General features: G+C 36.8%; 1 protein-coding gene across 23 annotated transcripts in view; it reads left to right on the top strand.

The window, feature by feature from the left end:
• The window catches only part of KDM4C (lysine demethylase 4C), a 430,991-nt gene that overhangs the window by 239,564 nt on the left and 173,101 nt on the right, over positions 1–18,326 (top strand). For all 23 annotated transcript variants that reach the window (XM_045042970.1, XM_045042971.1, XM_045042967.1 and 20 more), the window contains 2 exons: positions 124–437; positions 3,554–3,662. In XM_045042970.1, coding sequence (XP_044898905.1) covers positions 124–437; positions 3,554–3,662 — 423 coding nt within the window. The remainder of the gene's footprint in view (positions 1–123; positions 438–3,553; positions 3,663–18,326) is intronic.

An 18,326-nucleotide genomic window follows, 5' to 3' on the forward strand; every position in this document is an offset into this window, starting at 1 on the left:
CATTTCCCACTCATATCTGTGAGACTTTAGAGGGGAGTTGAAAGACAGAAATTTAGGTGAGAATTACTATATAGTAATAATGCAATGTAAAATTTACTAATAGTCTTTTGTTTCACTCCTCAGGAAATAGTTGCTTAAGCACATCTATACCAGAAGAAGTACAAATTAAGGATGACCAAGACTATGGTGTAATTCTACCTTCAAATCCCAGTGAAACTGATGATTCCATATCTGGCGGCCATGTGACATCCAAGGAATCAGACCCACCCAAGCTTCCATGGCCAAAGTTACCTGAGTCATGCTTCTCAGTGGCAGAGAGTAACAGTGTGCTGATAGAGGGAGATGAGAGTGATGTGGATACCCGCAGGAGTGGCCTCGAACCTGGGGAGATCCCAGTGATCCCCAGGGGAGAGAGAAATGGCCTCGCTGTCCTTGGTGTATGTGGCAATGTCTTCTTCTTCTTTTTTTTTTTCTTCTATATTTATTGTGTAGTGGAGTAGTTTCTGAAAGCAGCATGATGTGCATTGAAATCTTGCTTTAGGGTGGAAATAACATTTCACATTTACAGGTCTTAATCATATTTCCTTCAATGACTGGAAGGTAAGCCTTTTGTGAGCTCTGGTTCATATGGTGATAATTTAGAAGCATGGAGCTTTTGGCTATATGCTGTAGCTTAATTTTCTTTCTCTTCAACTTTTTCTAAAATTGAACTTTTTTGAGATAGATTCATATGCAATTATAATAAATAATACAGAAAGATCTTGTGTCCCCATTTTCCCCCAAGAGTACCTTCTTGGAAAACTATAGTAGGACATCACAATGATACTGACAGGTAATGGTTCCGTTACCTGTAATATTAACCACACTGGAGATGATTCACCTGCAGGGCTCTGACCTTCTCTTGCCACCTCTGGGTCCCAGGCTTCCCATAGCCTCTTTTAACTCGCTTGGTTGTGCTTTCCCTTGACTCCTCTTGGGCTCTAATTCTAGGAGCTGACTGACCTCTCTGGTCCCACCCACTGCCAGAAACAGGCCTTTTGCCTCATGGAAAATTCAAGACCCCTCTTGATTACAAGCCACCCCATCCTACTCTTTGCTAGGGCCTCCCTGTTTTTCATATGTTCTTTTGTGTTTGTATTATATGCTTTTTGTATAAACTGTGGCTTTAACCAGGAGATTGTGAGTAGACCAGGCAGGTTCTGATTGTGTATAGTTATTGTCAGAATTCATTACCCTATTTTGACCTGTACACCTTGATGAGGGAATTCAAGGACACAAGTAAGAAAAACCTCAATTGTTGGGACTGACAAATTGAACTGGTCACTGAACAGGCCCACTTCTTGATTGCTCTTGCTCATTTCAAATCACCACAGGTCTTTTCACATCTTTGAGTAACAAGGGAGTTTAGATAAGGAAATAAGCTTGGAATACTCTGTTCATAGTAGTTTTAGAATATCAAATAAAATATAGATAATTTGCTAATATGACCCAATAACTTTTACCATTTTATGCATGGTTGTTATCCTACTGAACTATTAAATATTTACCCAAAACATAAGAGGAATAGGAAAATATGGTCTAATTTATTTGAAACAGTTGCTAAGGGAAATTTGAAAATAGTATTCACATAATAATAAACAAAATTTACAACTTAATATCACTTGGGGATTAAGTGCAGCTGAGCAGATACTGGGATTCTTTGCGGAATGGTGAATGAGTCAAATGCCTGTTTAAATTACATTTACTCACATTCTTTAAGCTGGAATGGAACTGAAAGTACCTTTTCTGTTTCCTTGTTTTCAGTGGAGGTAATTCTATCCTTGGTGCCTTTAACCTTCATCCTTATCATTTCACTGAACAAAGACTGCTTACATGGGAAAGCAAACACTGCTGTTGAGGCCTGGGTGACTTGGTTTGCCCCTTGTCAGCATTAGCTGTGTCGTGTTCTTTTCTCACACCGTGGTGTCAGGCAGACCTTCTAAGCAATATGGTCCCTTTTCGTTCTTGTATGGTTTTTACTGATGTTTCTTAGTATGAAGTGTAATGCTGTGTGCATGCTTGCAGCAGTCATCTTTAGTCAGTCTTCCCAAGAAATACTGAGTTATTTTTTGAACAATGTCTCTGTCCATCTCTCTGTTCATCTATAACTGGGCTTCCTGATCTTCCTGGAATACACTGACTATGTCCCCATATGCATACTGTTCCTGCTGCCCCAAATACTCCTCCGAGGCCAGAGAACTCCCACAGTGCACTCAAGACTCTACTCAGATGTCTCCTTGTCAGAAAGGCTTTCTAAAAAAATAACTCCCTCCCATCTCTTTTCATGCCCTTTTTCTTCCTTTACTGCATATTTCTTAATAGTACCAGATAAATATATACTTTTTACTTTTTTATTGTCTGTGCCTTTCTCCTCTATAATGCACATTTCTTGAAAGCTGGGACATGGTGTAATTTTTTCTGCTGTAGTTCAGCTCTTAGAACAATGTGACACATAGTGAGGACTTGATAAATATTTCTTATTAATTTTTAGCTGGTATAACCACAGATAAATCTCATCCTATATTACTTTGACATCCTTTCTTTACTTCCATCTTTGATTAGAATGTTGCATACATTTTCTTTTCATCCATTTTGATTTCAGATATCAATGTAGTTTCTCTACTTCCAGCCACTGCTTCATCAACTTACAGGGACATTTCTGAGACTCATTTCTTTCCTAGTCAACTGTTGATACAAACCCTTTAGTTTCAAAGTCTTTCTCTGAACACCTCTCTCCTTCCCATCCATCCATCCATCCATCCATCCATCCATCCATCCATCCATTTTCCTTCCGTCCTTCTTTCCTTTTGGATTGCATGGGCAAGAAAGCTTGTAAGTAGGTTCTATCTGGAAGATGTCAGGATGCATATGTCTTTTGCACATACCTTTGGGAGGAAAGTAAAGTTTAGAGAGACCCACACGAAAAATTTTACGTAAAATTTAAGTGGTTTCAAGATGACAGTAATGTGCTGTATTAAAAAAAAAAAACCTTAAAATCTTATTTGATCCTCAGAGAAGTGGTGATTTATTTCTGAATGGAAGGAAGTATCCAGGCTCACTGTAGCATTAATGCTATCTGAGTGAGGATAGAAAGCAAAATAACCTGCCATATAGTCATGTGGCTAGCGTAGAGGTAACCAAATGCCACGGTTCTGTATTGTTACAAATATGTAATCCTAAATTTTGATTAGTTTGAAAGAACTTTTGAAAACTTGCTAAGTTCTGAGTTAATTGCAAGCTTGATAAGCTTACCCTATACCACAGATAGTGTTTTAATGTGTGGTGGAAGGATAGATCATTGATCTCTTGGTAAAATAACTAATAGAATGGATTCCTATTTCTTTTGACTTAAAGGCTTAAGGTTTTTAAAATAAAGGACTAATTCTCCAAGAGGTAAATAAGTATAATAATTCTTTATAATTAAATGGCCATAAATTGTTGTGAACCATAGTTTTCCATTTAAAACAAGTCTTTAACTGTGAGTATTTCTCCTCTATTTTTGCTCTGTGACCAGAGAATAGAGGGAGAAACCAAAACTGCTAAAAGTTGGCGCCATCCACTTAGTAAGCCTCCGGCAAGGTCCCCATTGACTCTGGTGAAGCAGCAGGCAACAAGCGATGAAGGTGAGTGTGTGATGTTTCTCAGTGTTTATTCTGTGGATACTGTATGGTATTCAGCAGTCATTTTGTCTGTTTGTTGTAAGAAACTGGTCTAAAAAAATTGCTTGGTAGAGAGAAAATTTGACCAAGTTGCAAATACATACCATAAAGATACCATAAGTAGTAAACAGTTTATAGACAAAAGGAATTTAGATTTTAAGGGTAAATACTTGCTCCACTAGTCTAGCCATGTTCCTAGTCAAAGTCTTCCCATTTTATATGATGGGATAAAATTAATCTTTTCTGACATTTGCCTTAGGATATTCTAGAGGAAGTTGGGAATCATTTCCCTAAAAGTGTCAAATCTTGGAGTCACCACGCTGTTTTTTTTTTTTACATTGTCCTTATTTTTAACTTGAATCCTCCAAAATTATTAATATCATCTTGAGTAAGAAACTATGTGCAATACCTGTGTATCCAGTTATGCCTGGTGTGTGGTGAAACATCTTTTCTCCTTAATAGATTTTACTGACATGATTTGATGTGAACCAATTTCTATTCCTGGATGTAATATTTACTTGTTTGTTTTACCTGGTTACCCTTTTTACCTCTTTCTCTCTTTTTCTAAAAATGCCTTTTTGTTGTCTTCAGTTAAATATCAGATCACTGACTAGCTATTTCTTACTTGCAAGTGTTTCATAGCATCAGGGGGGACCTTATTTTTTCCATCTTTAAAAAGATCAATTTAAAAAGGTTTTCTATAAAAAGTCCGCCTTCAAGGTATTGTCTTTACTGGAACAAATTGTTGAGGTCATATGCCTGTGAAGATGCTGTCAACATAGTAATGTGAAACTTGGGGTCAGTCTTCTTGTTTAATTTAAATACAGTCAGTAGAGTAGACATCTGTAGCAGATTTATTTTTTTATTTTTACTTACTATCTTCTTTTATACCCCATATTTAGTTAGGAAAAAAAGATGATCAGTGTAGGGATCAGATCATGATTGTAGCATTTTCTATAACACCAGTTGAAGGTGAAATTCTGTCTCTAGTAACAGAAGTAATGAAACATAGTTGTATTTATTTCCATATATCATCATGTTCGTTTCTTCCTTCTCCTACTTTATCATACCCAGCACAATCCATTTTCCTCTTAGTGTCAAGATAAAGGACAATTCTGTATAAGGTAATTACTATGTTACTTACAATACTTGTGAATTTTAATTATCCTTCCCCATCATCGCCTATGTTTAATACAGCTTTTTGGAAGGGAATCAACTATATTAACATACAGGGAAAACTGCTTTTTCCCATGTCCTTATTTTCCCATGTCGTTTATTTTGATGTGGGCCATCTAAATTGGCTTAGAGTTTCTACGTGGAGAGCAGTTCTGATTTCAATCAGGATGGCTTACAAAATTTATAAGCGAATTGGTTTAACAAAGTTGTCTCAAGGGTTTAAGGTTAAAATGTCTTGCTGCAACATTGGTGATTGTGGCTTTTGCAGTAGCATACTCTGTATTTTAATATGTTAAGGACATGTTAAAAGATCCTCTGAGGATTTTTGAGAATTGAAAAGAAAAAAAATCGGAGAATTTTAGTGATGAGTAAATACTTTTACAAGCTTCCAAACTAACAATGGGGGGAGTATTCTGTGTCCTGGAGTAAATTATATTTGAGCCTTGAACATCACATTTGAGTTGCATGGGTCCACCTATGAGTGAACTTTTTCAGTAAATACAGTACCATAAATGTAGTAAATATAGTAATATAGTTTTTTCAGTAAATATAGTACCATAAATGTATTTTCTCTTCCCTGTGATTTTCTTAATAAAGTTTTCTTTTCTTTAGCATACTTTATTGTAAGAATATAGTATATAATACATATAATATACAAAATATGGTTGATTGTTTATCTGTGAGGCTTCTGGTCAACAGTAAGCTATTAGTAGTTAAGTTTTGGGGAAGTCCAAAGTTATATGTGGATTTTCAACTGCATGGGGGTTTGACCCCCCTAACTCCCAAGTTGTTTGAGGGTCAACTATATTTATATCATGGGGCCCTTGAATGTTATCTTTGCCTTTTGCCTCTGTGTCTGGTACTGTTGGAAGTGAATGAGCATCGTCATCATTAGAAAATGATGAACAGTGGGATTAGTGCTCTTTGGGAGCACACAACTCCAAATCCAGCTTCTTTTAGGAATTTCCTACCCTAACTACTGAGCTCCTTTTGCATTCCTCATACACAAGTAAGTGTGTATGTGAGTCAGGAGTATAACTAGGTTAGAGCATCTGAGAAATTGTGTCTCTAAACAGCAGTCAGTATCCTCTGTTGGTAAATGAGCATTTCTCAGTTGAAGCTTGAATTTGACTCCTTAATAGAAAAGCAGCAAAGGGGAAAAATACTGATTCAGCACCTCTGGGAGTTTATGTGCAGGTAAGAGATAAGAGTCATTTCTAAGTTTGCTCTTCTCAAAAGACAGTGAAGTAGCTCTTTGATATTCAAATGACCTAAAACTATAGAGACCATTCTGGTTAGTGGCAGATCCAATAATTATAGAATCAGCAAGGATTTCCTGACTCTCAGCCTGTTCTTTCCTGGAAGATTTTCCATGCTTACCAGCAAAACACTGGTTGTTGGTGGTAGAGCAGAGAGGTGATACATAAGAAAAGAATGCCATTTAGAATATAGCATCTTTACATAAAAACTAGTATCAAATTCATCCTTTTCTCCTCTTTCTCCTTCTCCCCCTCCTTGTCCTCCTCCTCCTCCTTCTTCTAGTGGAAAAAAATTTTAGGTGTATACTGAATTTTATTATTTATAATTGAAAAGAAATTACTAATCTCTGGTTATATATATATATATATATATATTTTTTTTTTTTTTTGAGAGAGAGATTGAGTGTGCACATGCACACATGAGTGGGAGAGGGAGAGAGAGAATCTTAGCGGGGCTTGATCTTACAACCATGAGATCATGACCTGAGCTAAAATCAAGAGGCAAACACTTAACTGACTGAGCCACCCAGGTAATTTTCTTTCAGCTGAAATGTGTTCCATTTACATTTTTCCTTAAGTTAGGCAGCTGCACAAAGTGATCCTGAAACATGGATTAATATTGTATATTTTTTTCTGTATATTAATGTAATTAAACAAATGTTGAATTAAAATATAAACTTGAAAGAAAAGCTCTTGGGTGGGTCTCTTTTTTTTTTTTGGAAGCATTTCTTATGTGTTCCTCTCCTCCTCTTGTAATTTGTCAATATAATGGCATATTCCTATTCTCCAACTTCAGCACTTTATGGCTGAGTGCCTGTAGGGAAGGTGAGTGTGTGTGCAGCATGGGTGAACCAGGCAGGCTCTAAGAAGAATACTCTTGTTTGACCTCAGGAGTACTGAGAGTGAGGGGATGGACCCACTAGAGTTAAGCTTAGAAATCTGCCACAGTATTTCTTTTTCCTTGATTGGTGATGATGCATGCTCAAAGGCTCTCACATATTTCCCTTAATATTCCAGCTTTGATATAGGATAAGTGACTTTAAGGCCACCATGATCCAGTACTAGCTTTGCTCTCCAACTTTGTTTCTCTCAACTACCCTCCATGAAACCTCCTTCTCTTCCATTTAGACAACTTTTTTTTTCCTCCTGAATATAATCTACTGCTTTTTATTTCCACATGCTTCCCCCAACTATTGCTTTCCCTGTGATACCCTTTTCCTTCTTGGAATCATTCTCTGCTCACCACTTACTCCTTTCCTACCTCTGCTGTCCTATTATATCTATACTTACTTGGCTTTAGAATGCCACTTGTCACCTTATATTGTGCTTCATTGTCTGTGTGTCTGTCTCCCTGCTCTCATTCCTTTCATCTTGCCTCCCCTGCCTAGTCCAAGGTTAGTTAATCACTGTGGCTTAAATCACCTCTGGATACAAGAGCAGGAAAGCCCTGGTGATCAGTAACTTTGAAATCGGCCATTAGTCAAATACTTTAATATTTAATACGCTGTCATATTAAAGGAAAATGTAAATTTCAATCCAGGAAATATTCTCTGTAAGTATATATGTATGTGAAAACATGCAGTTTTAATTAGCTGGAGAAATATATATGTCAGCTAACCCAATTTTGTATTCTGACTGTATTAGAATTTTCTTTATCACTGTGCCAAATCCTAGGATGTGCTCAAAGTTAAAATGAAGCTGATACATTGTAGACATGGCCAATGCTTTGGAGACCTGAGGGCTCCCAGAGTAATGATATTCCCATTGGGATAGTTGCTTACCTAGCACCTCAGTTTGTATATGTATTTGTTGCCTTTCTTCCCAGTTTGAAGTCATTCCAGATGCAAAAATTTTTAACTCCTCATGCTTTTGCTGATTAGGATTTTTTTTTTGACATGTAAAATATTCATGTTTTATTGTTAGTAGAAAGCAAAACTATACCATCTGGGAGGAAAAGACATTTCATATGTGTATATATGTACATATATAAATATATATTTATATATACTATGTTATGTAAGCATTTTGAAAGAGATACACTAAAATGGGGTTTATTTCTTAGTGTCACATTTTTATTTTTTCTCTGTTTTCTAATTGTTCCCCTTTACAGCATGTGTGACTTATGGCAACAGAGAAAGTACTGAACTTTCCTTTTCTTTTTATTACTATTTTTTTATTTATTCTCAAGTTATCTAACATACAGTGTATTCTTGGTTTCAGGAGTAGATTCCTGTGAATCATCACTTACATACAACACTCAGTGCTCATCCCAACAAGTGCCCTCCTCAATGCCCATCACCCATTTTCCCCTCTCCCCTATTCCCCCCATCCACCCTCAGTTTGTTGTCTGTATTTAAGAGTCTGTTATGGTTTGCCTCCCTCTCTGTTTTTATGTTATTTTTTATTCCCTTCCCCTATTGTTAGGGTTTTCATCAGCAGACCTTTAACTGTGCTGACCTGGACTCCAGACCTTCTGCTACGCTGATATTCTGAACATGAATTTTGTCAACCTCCCTGCTTGACCCCTCATGGTTCATTGTTTGTTCTCTGAAGCTCTCATCCTGCATACATACATGTGTATGTATGCATTTCTTTTACATTTACATTAGCTTCCAATGTAACTTTTCCAGCTTCTCCTACTGTTGACTTTCAAGATGTTTACTGCTTTTGTACCTAGTATGCACATAAGTCCCTTGGTGAATTGATAAGGTTAATGTTTTTAAAGTAAGTACAAACTAAGGGCAGCCCTGTAAACACAGAAGAGATGTCATGAACATGGTAGTGGCTAATGCAGTACTACTTTACACAATGATGTCCACCATTGTTGATGGGTATTGGAGTTGATGCACTAATGCTGCCAGTGGAGTTTTCCTGGAGACTGTGAAAATAAAGTTGAAAATTTATAAGAAAATATAAAAGATTCCTGGGGATCCTGGGTGGCTCAGTCACTTGGGCATTTGACTCTTGATTTCGGCTCGGGTCATGATCCCTGGGTCATGGGATCGAACCCCACATCAGGCTCTGTGCTGAGCATGGAGTGTGCTTAAGATTCTCTCTCTCTCTCTCTCTCTCTCTCTCTCTCTCTCTCTCTCTCTCCCCCCTCTCTCTCCCTCTGTGCCTCTCCCCCGCTCAGTCTCTCTGTCTCTAAAATGAAATAAAAGAAAATATATACAAGATTGTTATCAGGTGATTTTAATTTTGCTTTCTATGTTGGTTAATTTTGCATATTCAAACACATTTCTTGTAATTTGGGCAAAAAACTATTTTAAAGAGACATAGAGTGTCAAGGTGTGATGGGTTAGATTACCAAATAATCTTACAGTTACAAAAGAACCAGAAACAATTGATACAATAAAACAATGACCTTTATAACATATCAGGGACAAAATCATGGAAAGTATTTCTCCATGTCTACAGTCATGGTCACTTGGCTCCAGTTCTCTGTTAACTGTGAGATCCTCCATGCTTTGGCAGTTGTGTTTACAAAGTAGTGATCATAGCAGCATCTGCCACATGGAGTTGTTTTGAGGGTTAAAAGACTACTGTAAAGCACTCAGAATAGTATTTGGCACGTAACAAATGTTTGTTGTTGTGATATGGTTATGAGGAGCAGGTGGAAGGTGATAGCTGAGCTCTCAAGAAATGAGAGAAATCTAGAGAGCATTCAGAGAAGATTGGTAGGAGAGAGCTAATACTGTGGCTATTTGGGGGAAATATGCCAGGACAAGAGTGGAAGCTTAGAAATCAGAGTTAAGACCTCATAGGATTCCTCAGACACACAAAGATGGACTCTCAAAATCCTGTACCCTTTATTAAGGGTGTACTAGGGAAAAACAACCTGAACTGACCATAGGCACAGGCAGAGGACAAGAGGGCTTGCCACCTGGGTCTGGGCTTGAGTGGGGAAAGGTTGATAGCATAATAAGAGAAAGTCACCCTACAAATTTTTAACCATAGGACTGCCATCAAATGTATACCTCTTATCCCAAGTCAGAAATTTAAAGTAAAAGTAGGCTCTGGCTCTTCATGTTTCCAGGGTATTGAGCAGAAGCAATTGCAAAATCTTATGAACCCACTCTGAAGTGGAATCTGGTTTACTACTGGACAAAAAATAGTCTGACTAATCTCCTGGCCTCACTGTCCCTTATCAGCTTTTTGACTGAGCTTGGTCTCAGTTTCTTCTTGGGTGAAACATGAGGATTGGTCACAGATAATCAGGATTTCTAACTTAGACGCTCAGGAATGGATTTTTGGCATTTCAGATACCCTGAAATGACACGTGGTGATATGTTAAACTCATCCCCAGTGGACTAAATTTTTATTTCTAACTCTTCACCTATAATTTTTTAATTTCTAGAGTACCATGTTTACCCAAGTGCAAAGGTGACCCCACCTACAAGTTTGAAAATTGACAAGATTCAGATTAAAGCCTTGCTATGGCTCTAATTTTCTCTAATCTGAACTGTCTGTATAACTCTTTATAAATCAGCAATTCAGCAAGCAGAGTGTGGTAATGAGCTGCTGTGCATCTCTTTGAAATTAATGACAGCTTAGACCCTGATCCCTATCTCTGTAATGTCTGCATGCCCTGAGGGTTAGATTAGGAGTGTATTTCAGGCAATGTTACAGCAATTTATTTTTTTGGACAGTGTGTCTATATTAATATCATAATTCATTTAGTAATGAATTAAATATTTAAATATAGAGATGGAAAAGATGGAAATTGCAGCTTTAATTATAGATTATTCTTGGTGCTTGACCACTAGTTAACCCATTTAACCTAGGTTTTCAGTTATTTTAAAGAATAAAATGTATACGTTTAAGTACTCAGGAACGCAAGTCTGACAAAATTTGATTTCTTTTCCAAATGGTTTTCTCTGTTTCACACTCCTTTTATTAAAGTGCTCATGTTTTTGATGCAATTGCATGCTAAATCGGTCTGAAGCACATTTTCCCATAACTAGAACTACCCACTGATTTCACTTTATTGGTGATTTTTGTTTCCTTTTGGGATTGCCTGATATTTTCTGTGGTATTTTCTGAAATTTAGCCAGTGCCCTTTAGTCATTGTCAGTACTGCTAGGGTATAAGCTGGTTCTTGGGCACTTTGCAATTGTCCCTCAAACAAAAGGATATTATTTAGAATGGGCTGTTTCACTTTACCTTTGGTAGGTAGTTGTTTTGGGGGAGAATTATGCCCTCCAGTCCCTGGCATGCTGCAACTCCCTCCTTTCTAGCAGAATGGTATAGATTTGCCACTCTTCGTTTTATTTGTTTTATTTCAAGGATTAAGTGGATATCCTGACCAAATTTAATAGTGATGTCTTTTACTGACTCAAACTTTACAAATATTGTTTAAGTATTAAGTTAGATAACAATTTTATTTTAAATATTGAAAGCACCCTTTTGTCTCTTTGTTTTGCCAGGCGGTACTGGGTACATGACTCTGTTTATGTTGGACAATCTGAAACCCTGTTCTGGTCTCTCCTTGGCTGTTAATAGCCATGTGCCTTGGAGAACAAAGAAAAGTCTAAGGTTCATCATATGTTTCCTCATCTGTTTGATGAAATGGTTGGATTAGTAGTACTAAAGTTTTATTCAAACTCTAAAGTTTCATTCAAGCTTGAATTCTATGAAAATATAATAGGAGAGTATCCTCTGTAGTCTCTTGCTCCATGTTAGCCTTTCATCGAAAAGCAAAATGGTGAAATATAAGAATATCCCTCATCCACAGTGTTTCCCCTCTGTAAAAAGTTCTCTGCCCATTTTAAAAAACAAATGCTGTTTTATGACTGTTTCATGTCGTGCTCCAAATGTTATTAATTTTTACATAATGATCTTTTTGTTCCATCAATTCTTATTAGCTTGAGGTAATATGACACTTTCATAATAAGCACGGTTGTATTTTTGTCTGTTTAAGCAATAAAACAGCAACTTCAGCAGATTACTAGGTAGATTGGCTTGGAATGTGTATTGATAGGTCACAGCCAATGTTTTCCTGCATTATGTGGACATAAAACATTAAATGTTGTTGGCACTCAGATTTAATGGATATTTTATCTAGCACTCGGCTGTGTAATAATAGTCGAACATTCTCTGTTTAGCTTGATTTCACTGTCAGTAAATTCCATTGGCAGCCCCAATGGCGTTGACTTTTTACTACAATATGGGGAATAAAAATCAAAAACACCTTCCTCTTGTTATGCTAGTGGCTTCATAAGGGTTTGATTGAATTAGAGGGAAAAATCCTAGCTTTTAACTTATATGGTTGCTTTCTGTATATTTTAGAAAAATCTTGGAACTTTTCTAAGCGACAATTGGCATCAAGTCTTATGATTGGGTGTCTGTGCTGAAAGTGCTGGGATTGTAAAATGATAGTCAAGACTTTGATTCTTTTGAATTCATGTGGATATTGTTATTCTTATTTTTTTTATTTAAACATTTTTTTTTAACGTTTATTTATTTTTGAGACAGAGAGAGACACAGCATGAATGGGGGAGGGGCAGAGAGAGAGGGAAACACAGAATCGGAAGCAGGCTCCAGGCTCTGAGCCATCAGCCCAGAGCCCGACGCGGGGCTCGAACTCGTGGACCGCGAGATCGTGACCCCAGCCGAAGTCAGACGCTTAACCGACTGAGCCACCCAGGCGCCCCTTGTTATTCTTAAAGTCTGGTAGAAACATCTGAGGGACAGCTTTTGATACTACAATTGTGTGGTTCATTCCATTCTTTAGAAAAATAAATTATTGTATTGGGTTGAAATGTGTGAAATTGCTAATACTGTATTTGATTTTTTTTTATCTACAGAAACTGCAATTTTATACAACTTAATATATTGCTTTATATTTCCTTATGCTTGTACACAACCCACTTTTCCTGGAGACAAAGATAGACCATTGAATTATCCCATATGCTATACCATATATTCTGCATTTCTATTTCCACCTTTTGGTTGTGAAACTGACTATGAAGATCAAGAAAAACCATGAAAAGTTTGCAAAATTTACATAGATTTTAAAATTTAATTTTATCATTACTTTACTGTCTTCATTTTCTTTGTTTTGCCTCTGACTACTGAAAACTTAGTGCTGAGCTGGCAGTGTTGTGCAGGCTGATACTTGGGGACCATCATCCTGGATTTTAAGAGGGGACTTTTCACTGCTGGGGCTCGGGGTGGGGGTTGGTTAAGTGACATGTCAAAGGCTCCCAGGGAGTGAGTAGGAAGTGGCTCACTTTATCATAATTTTAATTCTGTATATTATTGTGTGTTTTTTTTTTCCTTTTCTCTTTTCTGGTTCTTAGTTTCCCAGTTTAAAAAAAAATTATGAGGTAACTTTTTTTAAAAAAAAATATGTATCAGAAGGATCTCTAAAGTCTATGCTGATATTCCATTGTTTTATTATTCATGTTTTGTTGGAGAAGCATTTTCAAGATTGAACCATGTAGTGATTTTTTTTTTTGCTGTGCTAATAAAAAGGAGTAGAAACTTAAGGAAAAAAGGTTTGCTATGATATGTGAACATGTTTGAATATTACTCACATATTGCCATAGTTGCTAATGTCTTTTCTTGAGGAAACATCTTTATAATGCTTGTAAGTAAGTTAGCCAAGGATCCAGAGTAAGAATCTTCTTGGGAGAGAACACTGAGTACAACCTCAAGAGGGGCTTAGTGTGGCATGTTTGAAGAACAGCAAGTAGTATAGCTGGCAGGACCACCTGATGACTTTGGATGTGGGACGGCAGAATGAACATTTACCGCCTTGTCCTCTTCTTACTTCTGTGCCTTCTCTCAAGTAGCCAATGCACTTGTTTTCCTAGTAATTGGTGTGCTGGAAGCTCTGAATGAAGTTCTTTCTGTTTCCTTAGCAGCTGTTTGATCTGCTGTGCAATTCCCGTGTCGGTGCTTGGGTCAAAATGTCTCAGGATTCTGCTAATCTTTAACACAGATGACCAGGGCTGACCTTTAGCTAAGGGGAACTTTTTTGGCAGATAAATTGCAACATGCTAGTGGTTCTTTGCTTAGAGATCTTATTTAACCAGTTTTTTTTCAATATATGAAATTTATTGTCAAATTGTTTTCCTTATTTAACCAGTTTTTGAGTTTGTATTATAGATGCCATTAATGAAATGGTTTAAGAAACTGGAGATTTCTCCCAAGGGAAATTTTGAACTGTTTGAAGGCAAAAGACTTGTTGTTTTTATTTCTAATTATCAGCATCTGTCATATTGCCTGGCACATAGTGAGATTCATGTGCTCACTCTTTTACTATCTTTGATTTGATGCTTGGAATAAGCTCCTTTTGGTATCATGTTGCCAGCTAGTTTTTCCAAAGATAGGCCAGCTTTCTTTCAGGAATTTTCTTTTCCCCATCCCTACCACAATGTGAGAATTGACTTTGCTACTTTCTTCCTATTGAACACATTATTAGCAATTGTTATTTATAATTCTTGAAGATAGATGGTATTATCATCATTATTACTGTTGAGAAAATTGAGCTCAGAGACTTTGATTCACTTGTCCAGGACCACAGACTGGTAATTGGTAGATGACAGGCTTTAAATCCTACCTAGTTTCCAAGTTTATACTTTTTATTTTATCATATTTGCAACCCCTGATAACAGCCCCAGTCCTGATAAGAGAAGCTGAAGTGAGCACATATAAATGTCTAAGAACCAACCATCTCTGTTGACAGAGTAGACCATTCATAGTAGCCCTTGTTGTTGTCCATGTGTATTGTAAGAATATATACATATGTGAAATATAAGCTAACTTTCTTAAACAAGTTTAAGTAACATCGGTAATCCCAAAGTTCTTCGTGAAACCTACCTCCCCAGAAGCACTGTTAAGTATCAGAGTATTTTTGTGTAATAGAAATTTTGAAGGGCCATGCTTTGGAATGTTTCTGTTGTTTAAAACAGTACACTGAATGAGTTGGAAAACATCATTTTGAAATGTTTTTGAGATCTCTATTAGTGTAATGTTATGCATAAAGAATAAAACTATGTCTATGCATTTAGTTTAAGAAGTGCTTTGCAACTGAAATAGCAGAATTCTGTTACCCATTATTATGTTCATATTTTAAGGGATTTCATTTTTTCTTGATACATAATTTAATTTTTCCTTAATGTTAGTACTTCCCAGGAAAGCCACACCTAAAAATCCCGTAATTTTTTTCTCTTTTCTACTTTTGAACACACTCTTACAAACCTTCAAAATTCAGTGATTTATAAGATCATTGAAATACAGTTTGTATACAGATTATTAAATAGTTTGGGTAGGAACAATAAAGTTCCCAAGTTTGAATTTCTTTGTTTTTTTTTTGAGTAGTTCACTTGTGGCCTCAACATCCTCTCCCGCACTGTCTTCCAGGACATTGAAACCATATATAATGCCTCCCAGGACTGAAATTTTGCTCAAGTACCTGAAAGATAACAGATGCTGCTGTGCTCCTCATAGCAGAGAATAGTGCTAAACCAGCCAAAACACATCACTGGAACATAACCCCAGCAGCAAAATGGTTGTGGTGATTGGTAAAGGGAAATTGTACTATAGTAGAGTAGATGACTTTCCCCATCTGCTGGATTCCATCAGCAAGTCCTGGCAACACCCCTTCAACAATGGCCCAAGTGTTCTTCTGTTGAGAAATCCACTTACACTAGGAAGCAAAATCTGTTAAAAAAGACTGTACTGAGGAGTGAATGAATCTGACATGTATCTGTTTTTAAACTGTTTTCCCCAGTTCATAGGAGCTACCTAATATTATTCTGACTGCAGGTTTTTTTTAACTTTAAAGATTGCATATTTTTATAATTACAAAAACTTACAAATTCCCTTTTTTATTCCAGATTTTTAAATGTATCTTTATAGAATTGACATTATTCTCTCCATATAGTTTTGTATCAGTATTTTATTAATATAATAATTATATTCACTTAATATTATATATGTGTTTATATTTATTATATTTTATTAATGCTCTTTATTTTTTATTTTATTTTTTTTTCAATTTTTTTTAACGTTTATTTATTTTTGAGACAGAGAGAGACAGAGCATGAACGGGGGAGGGGCAGAGAGAGAGGGAGACACAGAGTCGGAAGCAGGCTCCAGGCTCTGAGCCATCAGCTCAGAGCCCGACGCTGGGCTCGAACTCACGGACTGCGAGATCGTGACCTGAGCTGAAGTCGGACACCCAACCGACTGAGCCACCCAGGCGCCCCTATTAATGCTCTTTAAAAACATCATTTATAATGCTGGCATAATATGGCCATTCCATAATTTATTTATACATTTTTAAATGAACACTTTTGGGGGGATACTTTTGGACATTAGGACATTAGGACTAAAGGACATTAATCTTTTTTATTAATCATAAGTAATAGTGATGTTTTTATCTGGGAGAATAAAGGCTTTTTTCCCTGAAAGGATAAATCTTTTTTTTTTTTTTGAATAAATGCTTATTCATTTTTGAGAGAGAGAGAGAGAGGAGAGAGGAGGGGCATAGAGAGAGGGGGACAGAGATGATCTAAAGCGGATTCTGCACTGACAGCAGTGAGTCCGATGCGGGGCTCGAACTCACACACTATGAGATCGTGATCTGAGCTGAAGTTGGACACTGTACTGTCTAACCTACCCAGGTGCCCCCAAAGGATAAATATTTTGATAGAAATGTTTATATAGATATTTTAAAAGTTATTTATTTATTTTGAGAGAGCTCAAGCAAGGGAGGGGTAGAGAGAAAGGGGGAGAGAGAATCCCAAGCAGGCTTTGCACTGTCAGCGTGGAGCCTGATGCAGGGCTCAAACCCATGAACCATGAGATCATGACCTGAGCCAAAACCAAGAGTAGGGTGCTTAACTAGCTGAGCCACTCAGACCCCCCAGAAATGTTTATATAGTAAGAGAGAATTGGGTACCTGTCTAGATGAGCTTTTCCTGTTTCAGTCTGTCATGTCATGTTAAAAGTTTAGTATTTTAGGGCATACATTTTAGGTAATTTTCTAGATGAAAATTTTCTGGATAATATTTGCAAAGATTATGCTGCAGATCCCACAGGTTAATGCTGGAGACCTAAAAGGGAAGGAAAACCATCATTTGTTGAAGCCCCAGGCCTTACATATTAATGGCTAGCAGCTTTATGACTGGTATCTCATATAACCTTGTAATTTAGAAAATCTTGTGCTCATTTTGCAGATGAAGAAGCAGGTTTAGAATTGTAACCAAACTTTAAGACCACATGGATTGCATGAATGAAACATTTTAAGTTATTTTAATAGAGTTGTATTGAAGCTCCACTCTTATAGTCGTTTACCTCAGATTAGTTGCATGACTAATTCTAATTATATAATTCTGATTAGTTGTATAACTAGTTCATAACTAATTGTGGTTCTAGACCACTAAGTCAGGGGTTTATTACATTTCTTACCTAATTTATTATAATGTTTAACTATATGATAATTTGCCATAGACTTAATTTTATGATCACATGAGCTAATATTTTTAAATATTATATTTTAATTTCATTCCTTAATATAAACTTGTTTTTAGTCACATATACTTTTGTATGAAAAGCAATGTAAATTCTTTCATATAGAAAGTAACCAAAAATAAATACCTAATCAGTAAAATTAAAAGTGTGTATGTAGGGGCGCCTGGGTGGCTCCATCGGTTAACCGTCCGACTTCGGCTCAGGTCATGATCTCACAGTTCGTGAGTTCAAGCCCTGTGTCGGGCTCTGTGCTGACAGCTCAGAGCCTGGAGGCTGCTTCACATTCTGTGTCTCCCTCTCTCTCTGCCCGTTCCCTGCTCATGCTCTGTCTCTCTCTGTCTCAAAAATAAATAAACATTAAAAAAAATTAAAAAAAGGGTGTATCTACAATAATCTCTAAGATCACTTCTCAGTGTCCCCTGCTACACCTTGGAAAGTTTTATTAATTTGAGAGAGAAGTTGCTCTCTGAATAATGGAACATAACTCCAAGTGAGTATAAAAACTGTTACAAAGATTCTATGAATATTTTAAGATTCTCAAGTGAATTGCAGCAAGCCTATTTTTTCAGAACCAGAAAGCGTTTAGGATTTCCTGGGCTCCCAACTTTGTAACATGTGCTAGGATTGAGTCTCTTCCATGCAATCCCTTTCTGACTGCTGTGTAGTCATTGGGTCAACATCAGATGCACCACTGGCCCTCAGACTCTAT

Source organism: Felis catus, chromosome D4 (genome assembly GCF_018350175.1).
Source record: "Felis catus isolate Fca126 chromosome D4, F.catus_Fca126_mat1.0, whole genome shotgun sequence".
Taxonomy (NCBI): Eukaryota; Metazoa; Chordata; class Mammalia; order Carnivora; family Felidae; genus Felis; species Felis catus.